The sequence below is a fragment of the Diuraphis noxia genome, unplaced genomic scaffold (genome assembly GCF_037042655.1).
Source record: "Diuraphis noxia isolate RWA-SAM2 unplaced genomic scaffold, SU_Dnox_SAM2 contig0002, whole genome shotgun sequence".
Taxonomy (NCBI): Eukaryota; Metazoa; Arthropoda; class Insecta; order Hemiptera; family Aphididae; genus Diuraphis; species Diuraphis noxia.
The window spans coordinates 10,152,341-10,174,560 of record NW_028301712.1 but is presented as its reverse complement, the minus strand read 5'-3'; the positions used below and the strand labels follow the sequence as shown (position 1 = coordinate 10,174,560).

Genomic DNA, 22,220 nt, shown 5'->3' with positions numbered 1-22,220 from the left:
AAATCGTGGAGCTCGGTGGTATTGTCGCGTGGCGCCGCGTCGTTGCCCGTGAACGCAACGTAAATACACGGTCGCACACTCGCACCACGGTCGTTCTATCGGGTCGATCAGACCGAAACACCACCGCAACCGCCTCCACGCTGCTGCAAGCCGCAGAGTGCAACGGCGTATTGTATAGACTGCAAACAAAAAAAAAAAAAAAAAACCCCGTCCCACAGTGTCGAATATCGTCAGTGTGTGTGTGTGTGTGAGAGTGGGTGTCAGCAGTGCACCGAAGGGGTGAACTCGGGAGGTCCGGACCCCCTGGAGAATGTCAAGTGTGAAATTAATCAAAAATCGAATTTTTATGTTTTCTACTTGAATTAGGTAAATTTTTTTTTATCAGAAGGATATATCATATTTTTGTAAATTGAGTATGGCAATTGCCATATATAGCAACGGTTATTGGTATTATTTTTCTGATTTTGGACCCCATAGTTGGTTTTGAACTATAACGATGTATATGCATTTATTTTTATCTTGTACGGTAATTATAGATTTGTAGTTCTTGGGCCCAGCCAGCAGTTGTGTCGCTGGTGTATGTGGGTTAGGTTAGGTAATGTGTGTGGGTTGTATTGATATAAAACAGCTCTCTTAATCGTTGATATTTCCTGCAGCTTAGGCGCGGTTCGAACAGTTTATTATTACAATATTACGGATATCATTTTACCCATCATAATCAGCTTATCGTTCAAACGCCACATTGGTTTTGCATAGGATTTGCAGCTTTCTTATAGCGCGTGTCGCTGAGATTTCCACGGCCTTCCTAGCAGCTCTAATCCGCCTCCGTGTGCTGTCGCGTCTTATCTCACTTTCTCTACCGTGAAAATTCTTCCCTTTTCGCACGAACACAAACCGTCTGCACGTTCCATGCGTACATTGCGATGTAGTGTTAAGCTGATCCGTTCCCCTCTTGACACCCGACCACGATAATTATCAAATAATACTCGTCATTATTATAATTTATACCTCAGTATATCATGATGTATCAACACATGTAGTCACGTAGAGTTATACTTTTTGTATATACGCGAACATAATCCGAAGATAAAAAAAAAAAGCATCACGATTAAAACGCGTTACACCTATTGTAAAAACATTAATATTGAACGCCATTAATATAATTTATACGCGTCGGCATATAATCGTTTCCGTATTTTTTAAGTGTCAATTTTTTTTCTAACGGGAACAACCACGTGACGTTGTCCCTCTTCAATCGCGTGTGTATTATGGAAAGCGCGAACGTTTTTCGTACTTGTAAATAGTATTTTTGATAAACCATCCGTGTGAAGAGGGCATATCTCTGTAATTATTTATGTTTAGGTACATTTTAAAAATAGATAAAGATTCGTTACCGGATCTACTACTACTAGTAATAATAAATAATACCTAATAATAAATACAAAGTACAATGGTCAAATCATTATAACACTTGATACGATCGATTTGTATACATTAACATTAACATACTTTCATTTTTTTAATCATTTATACTTTACGTCATCTATTGAAGTTCGCGCAGTGATTATTTTACAACGTTTGGGTTCGATGTAATAGAATATATATTATCACGGTTTTTATAATATATGTAAGGAATGGATTTTTATGTAGGTATTTAATATTTATACAACCAAAATGTATTATGTATTTATTACATCAAAAGATGTACTCTGTATACATAAATATGTGCTAAAAATATCAACAATTTTATTTATTTATAATTTTTAACAATAAATAAATTAAATAAAATGTTTATTCTTATTAATACGAAATATTATAGCGTATTGAACTTAATTACCTACCATCATTGCAGTGGATTCCACATATATGCATATTTCTAAATGTGTTATTTACTAGAAATGATCGCCAATTCGTCAATAAATATATTTTTATTTTTTATTTTTTACAAATGTTATTGGAAAGTGTTTAACAAATAATTAATCAGATATCCTAATAATATCCAAAACGTTTTTGTTTCTTCTGTTATACACAATAATAAATACTATCTTGAAATCGAATATTATAGGTAAGATATATAAATTAAAGTTATAAATAATCAAACTCAAATATATTATTTCTATGACAGTAAAATTTAAAAACTATTGTTGACTATATTTTTTATTATTTTTATTCTTAAAACAAACATAATAATTAATTACTTAATAGCAATATTTATATTTTTTGATGAAAAAGAGTTTAGTATATTACATCCATATAAAATACAATTGTATTGCTGTATTGCTTATAGAAAATTCACCAGCTTACAAAAAATATATATATTGCTCAATAAGCGCCATAAAAAAGGTTAGGTTAGGTTAGGTAATAGAAAAATTAGAAATATGCAAATATTGCGAATTTAAAACGCTTATACTCATTAGTAGTAACTCGTAGACAAATTATAATCACCGCAGGATGACAGCTTTTTATTTGTGGTTTTGTTTATATTTCAAAAAAAATTAAATAAATGTTTTCCGTTATGAATTATTTTAATTTTTTTTTAAAGTAATATATAAATGATGGGCTTAAAACATTAGTAAACTATATTTATCTAAAAAAAAAAAAAAACCAGAAAATTAGGAAAACATTATTTTTTTTTATAATTATTATTATTAAAATAATTATTTTAACCACGATGATAGTTTACTAATGTATATTAATTTAATGTATAATTTCGTACTCCAGTTTGTTTGACATTTTAAACGATTTCTATTTCCAGGAAAAGACGGTTAATCAAAGAATAAAATCGAATTCAACGAGTAACAACAGACCAAAACTACACAAAAACAAACTATTAAGATTTAACTTAAATTACTCAATAACGTTTTCATTCATTTTTATTTTTGATGGGAGACTTAGGAATTATTTAAGCGTATGAATTACCACTCCCAAATCACTGCCTATGAATTTAAAATATTATTAATACTGTTTTAGAACCGCATAAGCAACAAATAAAGACTAAATTAAAAAAATGCCCGTCGCAGCTCATCGCATATTGGATTTTCAGATATCTATCAATAAAATAAACCATATACAAAATTATTGATAATAAAGTGCCATAAGATTTCTAAGAATATATTCTATTAAAAAAATATAATATCTTGCAATAAGTTGAATAATATATTTGTATAATATGAGGAGACCCGCATCTATTATATAATATTAAATATGTTATACTATATACATAACAGATTTAATATAGTCAAACAATAACAATAAGTATTCTAATGATTGAAATATGTCGCCTATTTTTTACTGATATAGTAAAAAGTATAAAGAACCAATATGAAAAGCTCGAAACTTGTTTTCTCGACGGTTCTATTCGAACCAGATTAAAATATCTACTTAAATGTAAGTGTGAGTATTAATACTATAGATACTTAATTTTAAAGGCACATTTAGTTTTCGTTTGGTTAAAAAGTAAATTTATCAATGCATTATTATTGATAAATAAGTTATAAATTATTGTCAATCAAACCCTGAGATCGTATCCTTAAAGTGGTGTAACTGCGGAGTTCTATTACGTCTTACGTGACCATGTCTTTTTATTTATTTTACAACTAAATTTCTTTTTCTTTTTTATAAATCTATTCGAATGTAAATAAAATGTAAAATAAAACAATTAGTTTACCTTAATAGGAGGATGAAGGACCACGCTGATTCTTGACGATTATTCTCTATATATAATATCTGTTAGTTTTAGATTTAAAATGATGTTTACTACGTATATCAAACGAAAATAAAATTGAAGATAAATTTTAACCTTGTTAAGTATTTCCTCACAAGTTACTAAACAAAATATTAACATTTGTGACATATTTTTCTTGCGAACTAAGTATATATATAGATAGGTACGTGATATGAGTGCCTCTCCCTTCCAATCAAACATCCTGGCCACTTCTCGTTATCATAATTTTGTTTTTAACTATTGCATACAATGTATTTTAATACTTCTCTACTACTATGTGTTAAAGGGCCGACATTGGCAATAAATATGTTGATTTTATAACACAACACAATAAACTTTTAAGACTGTAATCGATACCATAGACATCATTTCATGATTTATCAAGTTTATCTAATTTATGGTTGAATTACAAGCATATACAAAACTAAAATTTTAATAAATATAAACTTATATTCTTAGATTCAATTTTGTTGAGCCTAGAACAAATTCTCAGTCGTTTATTTTATCTATTCACATTTCACGATCAACATTTACCATGCTGATAAAATTAATGTTTTATAAAATATTTTTATTATTTTAATTTTAATTGGTTGCAACTTAAAACACATTTTAATAATTTAATGTAATAGGTAGGTATTTAACTGTAATTGCCATTATAGAATTATACACATTTATTCTACATCGTTCTGTAAGATCGTGTTTTAATTGGATACTATGTATTTTGCTAAATTTTTAACCAAGACGTTTATTACAATATTTCAATATTACATGATCAAAAATTAATTTTAAACAAATAGTTTCAATGGATTCAATATTATTATTTTCTGTAACTATAAATAGCCATTGTTTTCGTAACCCCGTTTACTTTTTAGAATTAATTTTTTTTAATAAGTAGCTAACAAAAATAATAGTAACATTTCTAAAATAATATGTAAAAAGTAGTCAGAGATATCAGAAGCTGCATGATTGCATCTATATTTCTATCTTTCTTAAAAATTACTGTAGCTTACTGTTTAGTTTACAAAACTATAATAGTTATATAGTTTATAGTGATATTGTATATTATACATTATACACTACACTCTACACGTCTACATACTCTATACTTGTATACAACAACAATGCGTATAGGTCATATAATAATTAGTATCACAGTACAGGTAATTAGATAGGTAGATGCATACAAATATTAAACTATATACATAACTAAACGGGCTACCACGAGTCTACGACAGAATATTTTTACTATTGCAGAGCGTCTATACATATCTAGAATAAAAATTGTAAACATTTTCATTAAATAATATGTATTATTTAACAACGAAATTATCATTACCTACATAAAAAAAAAATTGAGTGGGTCAATAAATACCTCAAAATAAGTTTATATTTAGAAACATGTATTATGTGTAGAAAATGATAAAATAAACATTTGACGAACATTTCAAGACGACCTACGGTTTAATAATATATTTAATTAATAACAAGAGAATAAGAAAATAGTTGTATGGGAATTTGTCAATTTTGTTAATTCCAAACAATCGTAAAAAAATAAATTAACTACCCGCTAAACTTTTTTTTTGTGAAATGTAGAAAAACTAGGAGAGAATCCTGTATTTAAAATTTCAAAGCTAGGATATAATTGTAAAAAAGTTTATGAATTACTAATTAAAAATAATTTACCAATTTTTGAAATTTTAATGATTTGTGTCAACATTTTAACTTTAGACGTTTATAAAAAATTATTGAGGATTTTTGATCAATTTTTTTTTTTAATTTTCACTTAAAATTGTGAGAAGCGTATTATATTTTCTAGTTTTTTGACTAGTAAAAAAAATGTATCTACAGTAATTGAAAAAAAAACTAATAAAACTCCAAATTTTCTTATGTTTATAAATTGCTCAAAATTATTTAATTTTTTTAGAATTACACTAAAAATTCAAATTGATTTTTCGAAAACTGGTTTTGAGTAAAAATCTCAGTTTTTCCTTAATTTTCTGTTTGTTTTTCATGGTACTTTTGAAAACTTGTTACTTTTACTTTTACTTTTGATCCCCTCAAGTAGCAACTAGATTCATTTTTCTACCAGAAAATATACTGTTGTAGAGAATCAAAGTATTTTTACTGTGACTCAAATAAAAAACATAATTTCAAAATCAATACATTCATTGCTTCACTCAGAATTTAAAATACAAAATTATACCTTATGTCTTTATTGATTATTTTATGTATTTAATTATTTAACAATGTATTTGTTTCTATAGTTAATTTTTATTCGAGTAAATTTTTAATACAATAATACTACCTACAGGCGATGGCGTGTCAAAGGAAAAGCGGGTTAATGGTTATATTTCCTGCACGTTTATATATTTTGTAGCCAACTTCTTTATTAGAGCTGTTATAACAAACTAATTATAACCTAGAACCTTCCTACAGGTACCTATTATATTCTGTGATACTATATATTCATATTTAAAACATAAAATGGAAAAATATTTAATCGAAAAACAGTATTTCAAATAAAGTAAATTTAAATGCCAAGTGACAAGTATATAGTAATTTGTAAGTTACCAATATTTAAATATAGTACTAAGTAATACAGTACTTACTCAGATGGTTAAATTATGAGAAGTGGCTTATTGCTATACAAAATAATACATAAATGATAATCAAGTAGGTATTACATATATATATATATATATATACCTACCTGTATTGAACAACACGAGTAATATGAATTTATAGTTGTAAAATATAGAAATGTAAAGTATCTATACATTCAACTTACTATCTTAATTATATTTCAAATTATTATTTTCTTAAACATTAAGAGTTCTTAAAATGTAATTAAATTAAAAATATATTGAACGAACATATAAATATATAGTATCTACCTACACACCCAAAAAGATATATTTATTTTTATTTTTTATTTTACAGGATTATAAGAATATATAGTATACAATCTATACATATATTCATACAAAAATAAGTACATACTACTTGTAATTGATAGGAAAAAAAGCTTGAATGGATATTACATTAATAAGAAGTCGTATATTTATATTATATATACATAAGTGACATTTAGCTTGGGACCTATTAGAAAATAAAAAATTCTGAAAAATAATAAGTAGGAACTTCGTAATACAAACTTTATAATTTACATCATTACAAATTCATAATAATATTTCTATAGTTTGTCACTATCTAGGTCCTAGGAAACATAATATGTTTGACATTATTACTAAAGATGACCACCAAAAATCATAAAATAAATGCAATAAATTAATTGTATATTATATTGCTAAATGACTTATATATATTTATAGTAAATATTCTTATGATAGTATATAATTTTATAGAATTAAATAAATCTATAAATCTAAGAATGTTCTGGCAAATTGATTAATTTGTATTCATATTGTAGTAAAAATGTTTCAATTCCTTGATTATTTCAGAAATTTTCATTGATAAGCTTAAAATAAAAAAATCACATAACTTGGTTTAATATTATATTATAGACTATGGTTTGGAATGAAATCTATTAAGGAAAACGTGCAGTGGAATGTCAAAATTGTTTTCGCCATACTTCCATAGTCATATATCTTTAGGCTAAGTATATCAATAACTTCTTTAACTAGGTCAAAATATAGACAATAATAAACATATACTGATGATATTGCAACCCGATCTTTAGACGTAATTTTTATCTATTGAAAACAAAGTAGGTAGCAAATGTATAGTAATGGTAAACAAAAGTAACTCTAGATTCTAATTTAAAATGTCATATAAATAATTACTTTAAATTTTTATTTATTTAAATTTTTCTACCTTCCAATTTCAAATCATTAAACTTATAATTTATATTTGTATAGAAAAAAACGTACCACATAACAATTATTATAAGCTCTCTTGTTTAAGCACATAATTTATATTTTATAATTTTTTAATTCAATAAGTTTCATACAATCAAAAATATTAATTAACTTCCAGAATAAATTATACATACTACTCATCTATAAGTAAAATATTCAAACCAACAACAATAAATATGACAGCCAATGGCCTCCGCAGCCGAGGCTTATTTCTAATAAAAAAAAATAAATAAATAAATAAATATGAAAATTACTGTAATGGAAGTTAAAAGTTGTGTAGAGCTCAAATAAAAATGTACCATAGTAAATATTACATAGCCAATCAGCTTGAGGATATTTAAGTCTCTAACAATCTAGTAAAAGATATATGAACTGTTTCAGAATTTAAAAAACCGTAAATCACTGCCCTAGCTCCAGTTTTGATTAGCAGTTTAAGAAAAGTATTGTACTACTTTTATAACTTTAAATAATTAAACTTTTGAACTAGGATAGTTTAGGATCCATATGTGATTAAATAGTAACAAAAATTAAAATAGGAGAAATTTTAATCTTAAATTAAAAGTAATGCGTAATAGACACATGACTTAAGAGGATTTATATCAGTAAAATAAACACGACAAAACCAAATAACCGATAAATGAATAAAAAATTTGACTATCACAATATTTCGTTTTGATAAATGTCAGCCATAAATACGGAATGTTTAACCATGTACTATTATGTCTATATCTAAATGAAAATATAAAAATGATAAATTTGTAAGAATATTTAGGTATAATACGTACACAATTTAAGTAAAAAATTACTTCTACATCAAAACGAAATTATTTTATAGATCTTATTTTATTATAACTATTGTAAGAAGTTGTTCTCCGAAACATTAGTATGTGAATAATTATATTTCTTATATATTATATCTATATTAACTATTTGAAATATTTATTTGTCTCTGTTAATTTAAATTCAAATATGAAAAATGAATTTCAATATTATACTAAAATAGATTCTGGACATTGATTCAATATCCTGATTTTGGGTAAGATAATATATGGTTGTATATTTCAATAATTGCAATAGCAATATATAATATATATCATCAACCATCTACATAAACAAAATAAAATTCACTATAGTTTGATATTTTTTGTATTTTATGTGCCATGTTTAAAATACGACGACAGTCGAATATTTATATACTATATATCATATATGTATAATTAAATACTATAATAACATAAAAATATTATCTTATTGCAACGTTACAAATTGAAAAAAAGGAGTAATTGTCTAAATACAAAATATTATAAGATGATTGATGCATACCGTACAAAAAATAAAGAAATGGAGTTCATAAAAATATTGAAAATTTATGATGAATGACAATTGTTGTAAAACATGTTTTATTCTGAGCTGCACTGAGAAATTATGAATTTGCGTGGGTGGAGGGGGTTGAGTTCTGAAGAATAATATTCCCTTGAGCTAATACAGTTTTACATCTTACTGATAATTATAATATACAATTAAAAATATTTGCTATCATTATTAGGCACTGTTAAATAAAAATACATCCTCTCTTCCCGAAAACTATAAAACTATTTTTTTCCAAAACATATACAATACACAAATTATTTTAAGATATTATGCAAAATAATTGATTTAATATGAAAATCAGATGTGATCGCCTCCTACCCACATACAAGAAAATTGCAAGAATAAAATCGCAGAGAATCTAAATACAGTTAAGAAATCAATAGAGGCTACACTGCATATACAATTCGTCAGCATCGGGGGAAAAAAAACAATAAACACTATTATAGTGGCTCACAATATAGGATCGACTAAGGTTGAACGCTAAAATATTAAATTGCTGGTTTTAGTGACTCATGGACGTTTCTGTGCGCAGTTTACATTACATATTCTTCCAGCAGACATCAGCACATTATACGCAGAGATGAGTTCGATTGAGTAATTTCATTAGAAATGCTCATAATAATACGATATAGTGACAAAAATTGTATTGTGTTCAATATCAATGTGGATTCGCATTTAAATTATAAATGTCAATAAAACACTTAATACTACGCTATAATAACATGATAATCACACAACCGAATTCTTTTCTACTCGATCTTAGTTTGAATAGTAAGTATTCTGTATCCATATTATATTAGCTTTTAACAGTTATCACGCATGTGTTTCTCAATTTTTTTTTCGTGTGGACATTTTACCGTTTCGTTTACTATTTGTACGAATGTCAGTAGAATTTATACTCTACGTTAATTAAAGAACTGTAAAAATATATATTGTTTCAATTAATCGACAGCATCGGCCACATAATTATACAATGATTCACGATACTATCAAGTTAACAATGTGGTGACGAGTAATATAGAACAATTAATCACAAATTATTATATTTTATTATTTTTGTACTTAAAACTTCTTTATTGTTGTATACAGACGTTATATAGGATAATAATCATTATTTTTCTTCTAAAAATGATTTAAATTCTTTCAACATTTAAAATGATTTTTTTTTTCGTTAAAAATGTTTAAAGAGTTTAGATTAATAATATGTATAATCAATTACGTATTATTTGTTGATAAAAACTTATTTAAGATTATTCAAATGTAGCTAATTACTATATAATGCTAGATAATATTTATTACAAATCAAAATTACCAAAAGCATTTGTTTAAATATATTTATATACTAATACTAACTTAATAACATTCTGACTATAACTATATTTTCATATACATATGTGTATAATTATTATTGGCAGTGTTATTCGGTTAAAATCGAATTGATTTATTATTATTTTTGTCATTATTTATTTCGCAGAAATAGTTGAGTAATGCTGGTTTATGCATATAATTCTTATTATTTTAATTTGAATAGGTATTAAAAATATGGTTTTAATTTTTACTTTTATTTCCAGTTGTAATTTAAAATTAAATTTACTAAACATCAATACCAAAATGTTGTTAATTGTAGTAAATTACACAAGTCAATAAATATTTTTTATTCGCCGTTATAAATTGAATGTATAACAATAGGTAATTAATAATTTTACTTCACAATTAATACCGCTATAAACCACTTATATTGAAAACATTAACATTTCTTAATGGTATGTAACAATGATAATAATTACAAACATTGAATTCCGCAATTATAAATGTATAAAAATATAAACAATTTAAAAATATTTGAACACCTGTACACCGGTAAAAATGTACAAAGCTCATTTCGTACTAGTCTTATCAATAATTTGTTAAAAGAAATTTGAATATAACTAATAATTGAATAATTAAAATAATATAATATACATATTACTATAGTAAATTAGTTATCTAAAAAAGTCATTGCGTTATAAATAAGTTTGGTGTTTGCAAATAACATAAAATGGATTCGATTAAAAATATAATCAAAATTGTGTAAATATTTTTTAAGAAATTACTGACATTGACACAATTTGGAAACCAAACGATTTCATTGTAAGATTTTGAGTAGTTGTTTTGTTCATCTAAGTTGATTTATATTTAAGTATGATAATATTTGTAATATTTGTACAAACATTCATATTATATGATAAATCATAAATTATGATGTAGTGAACAATGTATTGCATCGTCGTTAGCGTGATATTGTCGTTGCTGATGGTATAAAATGTCACTGTCGCTTTATTATTATACATAATTTGTGAGCATGGTATAAACCACAAACTCACAAACACGAAATGCACGACGGGATCCATTCGACCACCTGAAGAATTCATAATATTTATATATTCTGTTAGAATAAGTAACGTGAAGGTGCAAGTACGCGAGGTCATCCATCTAAAAAAGTCATGATGGCAATGTCAATGAAAGTTTGTGGTTTCATTTATTATAATATCATTAGGATTTATTTTTTATTTTTTATTTTTATTATATTAGTAGGTACCTATGAGGTATCTATTGTTTATTATTTCGTTGTTGTTCCTTGCGAGTCGTGACTGCAGTGCATCGCTCGTCCGCGCGTTATTGAAAAAGTCAAGGACACGAATACACGATCGTGTATTTTGCAAACAAACCACACACGTGATTTGGGTTTCAAAGCCTTTCGCTGTTGAGACGATTACAATCTAGAATTTGTATTATATTATTATAATGTCAATCATGATCCATGGCTTCCACGGTCGTTATACAGACTATAGTCACTATAGGTAGTATTGTACTGATAAGAATGCAACGACCAAGAAGGCCGGAAACCACACAAGACTATATAATATTATACCTATTTTGAACGTTCAATCGAAAACTAATGACAACCATATCTTTCCCAATCAGTAAGCACTATTATAGTGCTAGTCAATAGGTATGGTATATCCCTCTACTGTGCATTCTTGTAGACTATTGTAGAGGGTCCGTACTTTTACTAGAAGCGGGAAGGGGCACCTCAAGATAAAAATACAATAGATAATACATTAAATTTGTTCCATAAAAGTCTTTGATGAAAAAAAAAAGCCGTCTGTTGAATAGTTCAATGAAAATTATATTTGATTATTCTTCCAGGCGGGGTTAAAAGAAAATTCTGTTTTATAAAACACTGTTAGGTATTAATAACGCAGATAATATATTAATTATTCAAAAATCGAAACAGTTACAACCCCCAAATGATGTTTTTCATCGATTTCTAATATAAATAATAAATATTATAGGTATACCATAATGGTAAATTATATATCCAGATCAAGCCAGATCATTTACCTATGTAGCTTATGAATATAATTATTTTCATCATTAATCTAGAAAAAACAGTAAATCACTTTAATTTTAATTTTGAATTATAATGATTTGAATATTCAGTAACACGATTAAAAGACCTCGACCGTCTCTGAATAATAAACTCTCGATTTTATTATAAAATAAATATCTCCATCGTCGAAACGTGTTAAAATATAAAATTAATCTAATAATACTAAATTAATAAACTGCACAATTTTGTTGTTATCCTCTCGTTAACAGGAGTTGAAAGTAGCTCTACCTGAATGCTCTGAAACTCTGAATACCTTATACTCGAGAGTTAAGACGTAATACTGTCAATAATATTTTAATATACTCTTTATGAAAACTTTATTGTGATACAAATAAATTTTATTAGACACGTGTCAAATTTAATAATAAATTTCTATTAAATTGAAAGATAATGGTTTCCCGGTTTCCCTCCCAGTAAAATAATTAATATAGATAGGTATTACGCACTATAATTATAGAGGCTAAACAATATTACAATATTTGTAAATTTATAGTTTATACATAATTTTTGATCCAATCATACTATCATAGTATTAGTACAGTTAGTGCAGTTATAAATTATATTAGATTATTTATATTATATAGTATAAGTATAGTTCAAGTCGTCATACGTTATATAGACATATATAGTCGCTTGTATGGATAGGATTTTTATAGTAGTACAAAATGTAATAACTTGCTTTATAAGTTTATAAGTTATACCTAAACCTATCATGGCAGGATACAAATTTAAATGTAATAATACACAAAATGCGTTTAAAAACGTAAATACTTGTATTAATGTATTCTAAATTATTACTTATTGCTCGATAAGTGTTAGACAATTTTTTTATTCATGAATGATAAGCTTAAAATTAACTAAGAATCTTATGCTATATAATAAATTTCATTTTATTTTTATCTTTTATTATAGTCTCAATCGTAGTCATGTTATTAAAAAATACCGTTTAGCTTTTATAGTCATAATAATAATATAATAAATAAAAAATATTAAATACAGGCTTATAGGAGGTGTGAACTGTGAGGGTTGTGAACACAGTTAAATGTCTAAGCATTATAGTATGAACTATGTAGTATCGTTAAGAATGAATAAAATATATAAAATGTATAAATACAAATATGTGTACATATACATATATAAGAAGAGTTGACTGATGAGTGTTAACTGAAGACTTCAGTTTACAAAACGACTGCAAATTAATAAATTCGTAAAGGAACTATATACCAGCAACGATAAAATATTTGTCGTGACGCCGGAAAAAAAACGATAAAAATAAAGCAGATAAAAAGTTGGCCGAAAAACACGATATGAGATATATTTAAAAATGGTTTAAGAAATTACGTAAATATGTCTATAGCTCAACTAGTTATTTAAACTTATCTACCTAATTATTGACGAAGATGAAAATTATATTATAATCTTACATAATAGAAACACAATAATAATTTTCGTAAGCTCGTAAATTTATGAGAACATATAATATATATATATAGATACGCGTATATTACTATAAATATGAGTAAATGAGTCACTTGAAACCCCACAGTCACACCCACATTAGATTGTGTCGTCCACTCGTTTCCGTTTTACATGCTTTCAGCGCAGAAAATTGTATGTACGCACAAATCACGATACTTCGTTTTACTCTGTTGTTTTTTATAAAACTATAGTGAACTGATGATTACTGATGAGCACCTTTTATATAATTTGAAGATAAATTTATTACCTATTAGGGCATCTCGGAGAATCGTATGTATTGCTAGGTACTTTAATTACGAAGTAAATGATGAGAATCTTAAAACTATACAACTTCAACAACTTCAAATTATCATTACACGCTTCGAAATGATTGAATCATTAACGAAAGCCTACGAGACGTTTTATAATATAATGATCTCACTTTTAAAAATCGTGTTTTATACATTCAATAATAGATCAGAATTAGATTCAGTCCAATTTTAAAAACAACATAGTAAAACGGATTATATCGTGAATGTAAAATATTGTCTAAGTTTGAGTTCATTCGAAGGACGGTCGACGGAGCCAACACGTCATATGGGTACGATGACTCAAGAAGTATACACATAGAACCAGGCCCGTCGTAAGACATTTTCCGCCCTAAAGCGAATAAAAATATTAATTAAATTTCTGTCCTTTTTGGAAATTTAATATTACAATTTGCCGCCTCAATTTTTTTAAATGTTATGCCGCCCTAAAGCAACGCATGGCTTGCTTGTACCCTATAGCGACGGGCCTGCATAGAACGATCATAGGCGCCCGCAGTGGTGGGCAAGCTGCCCCCCCTGGTTTTTTCAAAATATTTTTTTTAATTGAATGTTTTAAGATAAATTACTATACATATACTGTACAACAAATTTAAAGTATAAAATAAGTTGTAATATAATAAAATATAATATATTGTATACGAGTATAATAAAAAAAGTTATTATTTTAAAACACCTATAGTAAAATTATAATATTTATCCTAAAATCCTAACATTGCCCCCCCCCCCTAGAAAAATTTCTGCGGGCGCCTATGAGAACGATAGATGCGCGTACTTATTGTGCGGTTCTGGATTTTTTTTCAGAAACTATGGACAGCCACGTTTGCGGAGAAACCGAAGAGCGAGCGTGATGCCGATCAATGGCAACGCGTTGGCCAAATACTTGGTCATGGTATCCCAAGTGGTCGCTTGGTGTACGGTTAGCGCGATGCTGTTGCGGAGAGGCCTGAACCAGGTGAACGCTACCACATCGCAGCAACCGCCGTCGTCATCGTACGGCAGCAAACCGTACGGCGGTCCGGCCGCGGCGTTCGGCGACGGCAACGCGACATCGACCGCGGCCACGGACACCGGCCACCATCAGCACAGGGCGCCCGAGGTGGAAAAATCGTTCGACGAAAACGGCGCGCCTGCCGTGGTGGCCGGCGTCGTGATGATCGCGATCGCGGTCATCATGCTGATCATCAGCCCCACGATCATGGTGATGAAAATGATCGAGAAACGCAAGAAGAGGATCTTGGAGACGGTAAGCACATGCAACATGCGCGTTGAAACGAAAAACAAACGTATAGGTAACTTAATTTTATCCGCATCAGTACATAACTCTATTTAAAGTTTTTTAAATCTGTTTGAAAGCTTTTAAATCATAAAATACTCGTACATTAATTAATTAATAGCTACAGACATTTTTTCAAACTAAAATTTTTTTTAACTTAGGAATAGTGCATTAATATTTTCTTTATATAAATATATTTATGAGGGATATTTGATGAACTGAATTTATAATACCATAAAAACCAAAAATTATAAATTTATAAAAAAGCAGACATGTAAACAATAATTTAAACATATTATATTCTAGATTTAAAAAAATATGCAAATCATCAATGGCCTTTGTAGTATAGTAAAATTTAAACATGAAAGTAATAAGTAAAGTATTTTAATAAAGGCATTTAAAAAAAAAATCATAGGAATCTTCATAAGTTTGCATAGGCGTAATTTCAATAAAAATAACCTAAGGGTGCTTATGCTATGCATTTTGTCATTTTAGTTTTTTTTTTTTTTTTTGAAAGAAGAATTTTTTGATACGTAAGCACGATCATTATTTGAGGGTGCTAATTTTAAAGTTGCGAGTGCTAATACCTCCTAAGCCCCCCCCCCTATTGGCGCCTATGTAAGTTTGACGCAATTCAAATCATTAGAAAATCATTATACTCATCATAGATTACATAAATCATTAATATTTAATATAATGTACCTAGCAAAATAAATAACATTATTACATATTATAGGTAATTATTAATTATTATTCTCGATGTAGCAGGTAAATTGTATACAAATATGTTTTAACTTTTAAAATCCAATTAATATAATATTATTATTATTTATTATAATATATAATTTCCACGCCACATGCATAGCCTATAGGAACCACCACCTATAGCCACATCCGCTCATATTAACTTTACTATAAACGTGATAAAAAAGTGCACCGAAAATACATCCCTGCTACTCCCCTCTGGACTTTTATCTATAGAGTTATTCGATAGATCTTATAGAATTAGATAGATTAAGTCATTAATGGAGACCAAAAGTAGGTACAGCTGTAATCATTTTTCCACGCTATAGTGTAGGTATTAACACAGGCGCAAATAGAGAGGGCTGGGGAGCTTAGCCCTCTCTAGAATTGCTATAGCCCCCCTCCAACAAAAAAATCTTATGATTTTACAACATAATACATTTGAACTTGCCCGTGTGTAGTTTTTGCTGACCTTAGTTACAGCCCCCCCTCCCCCCCATCGAATTTCAAACACTATTTGCGCCTATGGATATTACCATTGCTCATAAGTATTAATGGTGTACCATACAAGTATGCGTTGGTATATTTATTTTAATCAAAGGTATTACGTGCCAACGGTAATAGTTATTGTAATTGAAACACATTTGTTTTGTTTATTGCATATCGTTAAAACGTTAACAGAGAAATTGCAATATCTAACCAACTAATCATGTCTCGAAACAAACACGATGAGTTTGTCATATTGCTGGAAATTTATTTATCTCCATATCGATGCACACAACTAGTTTTTTTTATTACATTAATATGGAAATTTATATTTTATTATATATTATTAAAATTTTTTTTTTTTTTTTTAAACTTGATATACTTTCTTATTATTAGTTTCTTATTCACTCCGTTGAAAAACGCCTTGAAAATAATAATTCAATGCTTCAGAGACTGACAGACGAGATGAATTTTTTAATTATAGATTATTTTATTTTGTTTACGTCTTACATCTGCCCATTACCTATAATACTCATTGAGTATTCAGAATTAAATTATAAATTGGATGTATTCCAAAATATGTAGGTAATATGGTGTAATATTGAAATGCTTTAAAACAGATTATATAACATTATAAAGATATTATGATCACTGATCAGTCACGACTTGGCATAAACCAGAATTGTTTAAATGTACATAATTAAACATTTTATAATTTTGTCAATGTAGGGTAGAGACGGGTAAACGCCAGACATATTAGGTATAGATGGCTAAAAATCTAGAAGAATTTTTAGATTTCATAATATGAATATAATAATAATAAGAGTTCAATTTAAAAATTTGAGTGGTTCCATCTTGGTCTGCTTATTATATATTTATTACATACATGCCTGAGCTAAAATCCATAGAAGTATGTTGACCAATAATTCCATGTGTATAAGTTGAAAATTCTCTAAAAAGATTCAGAAAGTCAGAATTATTAAATTATCTTCAAAACAAGATGATTACATCGACATTCCAAAGAGTTAATTATGTTGAAAGTGTTATATTTACGTACAATGTTATGGTTGAATGTTTCCCGAATGTCGCTACCATAGTTTTATATTTAACAATAATTTAATTCGTTAAAAATTATCTCGCCAGTTAGATAGTGCGAACAAATACTAAAACGTGTATAAAATATTTAACAGAATCATATTGAATAGAATAAAAACGAATAAGATCCCTAAAATATTAATTTTATAATTTTTTAATTTAACAATATTTAAATAATACATAAAATTGTCTTCCTATTATATACAATATATAGCTACTAGTTTTTATATACGTTCTATGCATACGAGTCACAAATTTAACACACTATCAATAGTATATACACCAAGATATTAATTATTTGATTATATCTTTGAAGGTATAAGTTATAAGAAAACTAGTTTCCTATCACCCTCTAATCTCTACATATTGGTATATAGTGATGAACTGGTGACTTGTAATAAATTATAAACTTTTCCGTTGGTAAATTAATTTTTTTTTAATTTTCGGGACAACAGTTTTCCCCGTCCACCTCTAAACAAGTCACGAAACATAACTCTAGGAATTAAAATAAGTAGTAATGTTTAGTATTATATTACATCTACAAAATTCACACCTCAAATCTCTAGAATAAGACTGACTCAAAAATTCATCAATTTTGAGTTATCCATACTTTTGAATAGTGACAGAACAGCATTCAATATCATTTTCATTTAGCAACCAAAAAGATGTGTCAGTATTAAATTATTTATTTTTTAGTTAATTTTCAAAGTAAAAAAGCCATAAGGTATGGTAGTATACTAATTTTAGTTTATCCAATTAATCACTGAAATCAAAATACCAGATTCCATTATTTCGATACATTATGTGGTATTTTCAAAATAGTAAATTTCGAGTATCTGCGATCATTTGTTTTAGAGTTACACCAAAATAAGAAAATCGCTAAATGATAAATCTAGTGAAATCCAATGTTGTAAAAATTTAAATTTCAAACGCAGATAAGAATTAATTTTAACTTCTGGTGGACATTTTTTTTGCGATAAAGATTGACAAACTTGTAAGGAATCTTGAATTCAATTTTCAAATCTTAGATTTTCAAAGAAAATTTTTATGAATTTCTAGCTAAAAATAATTTGTGAATTTTTGTAATTTTTACGTATTTTGTCAAAATTCAAACTTTGAATGCTTATAAAAAAAATGCACTTCTTTTATTTTTCAACTGCTGTTGTAACAAAATGTAAGGACATTCCCGTTTTTACCTTTATGTTTAGTTTGTTTATCCTAATTATTAAGAAAAATATTGGGAATTTTTTACTTTTGCCCTACTAAGTACCAACTAGATTCACTTTCTGATCTAACGAGGTACTGAAGTCGAAAATCGAAGCACTTTTACTGCACCCAAAAACGTGATGGCAGACACAAAAAAAAACATACACACACACACACACATCATGCTAAAATCAATACATATTTCTCGCTCCGCTCAGAATTTAAAAAAAAAATAAACAAAAATAACAGTTAGCATTCAGTGAAATTCACATAGCTAAACTTTTTGAAGTGTATGTTTATTGTCAGTTGTTAGTTGTTACCAACTGTTGTTGATGAAGTCATTGTGCTAACAATAAGGGGCCTATATATAGTTAAAAAAAAAAAATTTAACTGTGGGTTCTCTTCTACAATAATGACAATACTATTAACAAGAGCCTTTGGCAAATATTCATATTTTATACTTGAAATAATTCACATAAAATCGACAAATGTACCATAGGAATAAGATAATAATGCTACAGTATATTTCGTTATATTATAACATGCCACCGCGACGGTGTTTCGTTAAATGTAGGTAAATGTAAACAGGTATAGGTTAGGTTACCATTGAAATGTGTGTGTGTTTTCCAATGAGCGTGTTAATTAATTTAATTAACTAACGATATGTTTTGTTTGTATAGGAATTAGAATCTCCGCCTAAATACGAAGATGTGGTAGAAAGTGCCCCAAGGTATTCATCGTTGTTTGTATTTAATAATGATGGCGAAATGGCATTGGTGTCTGAAAATATACTACACAAAGAAAAGGATGATACTCAAAAGCAACTAGTTTGAAAATATTATGAATTAATTTTATATTTTATAATCTCCTTCCGACTTCCACACTGCCTCTATAATCTAGGTATATTGGTTGTCCTAAACCTACAAATAGTTATCCGTATATGTATTATTTATAGTACCTATACATAAAAATATTTATTCATGACATAATTTAGCAAAAAAACCTTAAGTTATAAGTTAAAACCTATACACGAGAGTGTATTTTTATATTAAATAAGAATAAGATATTGATTTTTTTTTTTTTTTAATTTGAAGTTTTTATTTTTATTTTGTTTTTGTTTTTATATATGTACATAGGTACATGATAATTTATATTCTTTTACAACTTGTGATATTTCATATACTGTATTTTAAAATTTAATCTCTTTTAAATCAAAAACAAGTCATATTAAAATTTTGTTTTCACTAAGTCCTATAGAGATTTAAGATATACCTCACAAAGTAAACGTCACAAAATTAAATTAGCTGATATTGCTGGTTATCTGTATTAAGATTCTTAATCATAATAATTAAATTCAAACTTACAAACAATCATACATTAAGAAGCTGATAGAAACTTACTAAAAGTTGCCTATCTCCTCGTGTATTATAATATATAGTAGTATTAATTATTGATTTAATACTAAAATTATTTTGACAAATAACAATACTACAATAGACATTCATCAAACTATAAACATATATCGACTAATTTAAAATTTTTTAAAACTAATTCTAAAAAATTGAATATAGATACATAGGTGCGGTATAATATTTATTAATCATACATTTACATATAATACAATATATTACAATATACTTATATAATGTGCGCTAGACATGTTTACTTTCAAAATGTATAAAATACAGGAGGTCTATTATCCCGCCAGTTACTACTTACTCCATCAGCTATAATTCAAGCCGGTTCAATATCGGACCCTAAGATTGTTTGAGCGGGATGTTCTAAAAACAAAAATTATATGATACTATAAGATTTTTCTACCTATATGAAATTTCTATTGCCGCCAAATATGTCTATTTTATAATAATATTGGAACCATATAAACAATCATTTTATATTTTATATTATAAGAAATATAAGTACGTAAAAACACGATCTATAGCTGGAACGATCGCCTTATCGCACCTTTTCCATGCGTATCTGCTACTGGCCGAATTGAAGGGGAAAAAGTATAGGTCAACAATTAAAAAAAAGTTTAATTAAATAAGAAGTCAGGAGTCACTTATTGGAGGCTACTGTAATTATACCTTTCATGTTATAGTTTACTCTTATCAAATAAACTTAGCTAACTAAACAACGCCAAAAGTGAAAAATATTTCAAACTCTGAGATAAGCCTACCCTCCGACGTCTCAAGCGCGGACGTCCTCGTGATGCCCTTTCTCAACACCAAAAAGATTTACAAAAAAAAAATATATATATATATATATACTTAGATTAACTAATATTATGATGTCATTTTATATTATTTATTTATTCATCTTCGTAATTTACTGTATATATTGTAATTAATTAATTAACAACTTAATGATATTAAAAATTATTTATTATATCAATAAGTTAGATGACCTTGTATGTCAGAAACACTTTAATTTAATAATAATAATAAAAAAAAAAAAAAATCATAAAAACTTATTTCGCTTACATTTGTATTGATTGTTTATGTTAAATAAAAAGATTTTTAAAAAATTTCAATTTATAAAACAAAATTTGAAAATCAATGAAGTATTATTTGTTGTTATCATATTATGCATTTCATTCAACTTGCATCAATTATTTTATTATTTATTTTTCTATAATAATTAATAGAAAGAATAAACTCAATTACATTAGCCATTAATGAAGAAAAATATCTTAATAATATAATAGATAGTAATAAAAAAAACTGTATTGTAAATATTCAAATGTAATTAAATTTTTTTATTTAAAAAGCTTTAAATTGTATTACATATAATTGATCGTGAAACACATGAAACTTTTAGAACATGTTAACATTTAAATGAATATGCAAATATGAATATTCTTAAAACAGTTAAAACTGATGAATACTGAATTGGTCTTGACGGTCTTGTGTATAAATGTATCTATGAACTTAATTGTTTACTTTAATTAAATTAATAGTTTAATTTGTACATCACTAATCAATGGATTTAATTTAAATTTAATTATAATTTATTGAATATGATGAAAAATGATTCTAGCTTATAGGCTGCCAGGCACAATATGTCTAAAATTATTGATTCGTGATTTTGACGAATGTCTAAGTATTGGGTGTTACTACTGTGCTTTTGATATTTTTCATTCGAAGACAGTATGCTGATGGTACTTATATATTCAGTTTATATTAGTGCAAATTCTTTGAATTTAATATGACGTATATTTATT

The 22,220-nt window shown here is 27.1% G+C and overlaps 1 protein-coding gene across 5 annotated transcripts in view; it reads left to right on the top strand.

Annotated features, from left to right (window-relative positions):
* LOC107169223 (uncharacterized) overlaps nt 1–21,470 on the top strand; it is a 52,400-nt gene extending 30,930 nt beyond the window's left edge. For 2 of the 5 annotated variants that reach the window (XM_089221280.1, XM_089221283.1), the window contains exons 2-3: nt 14,995–15,436; nt 19,678–21,470. In XM_089221280.1, the coding sequence (XP_089077406.1) occupies nt 14,995–15,436; nt 19,678–19,830 (595 nt within the window). In that variant the 3' untranslated portion in view covers nt 19,831–21,470. Of the gene's footprint in view, nt 1–9,428; nt 9,745–13,296; nt 14,466–14,994; nt 15,483–19,677 lie in introns of those variants that run through there. The other 3 variants (XM_089221282.1, XM_089221284.1, XM_089221281.1) reach the window with 3 other exon arrangements.
* Nucleotides 21,471–22,220: the final 750 nt, after the last annotated feature.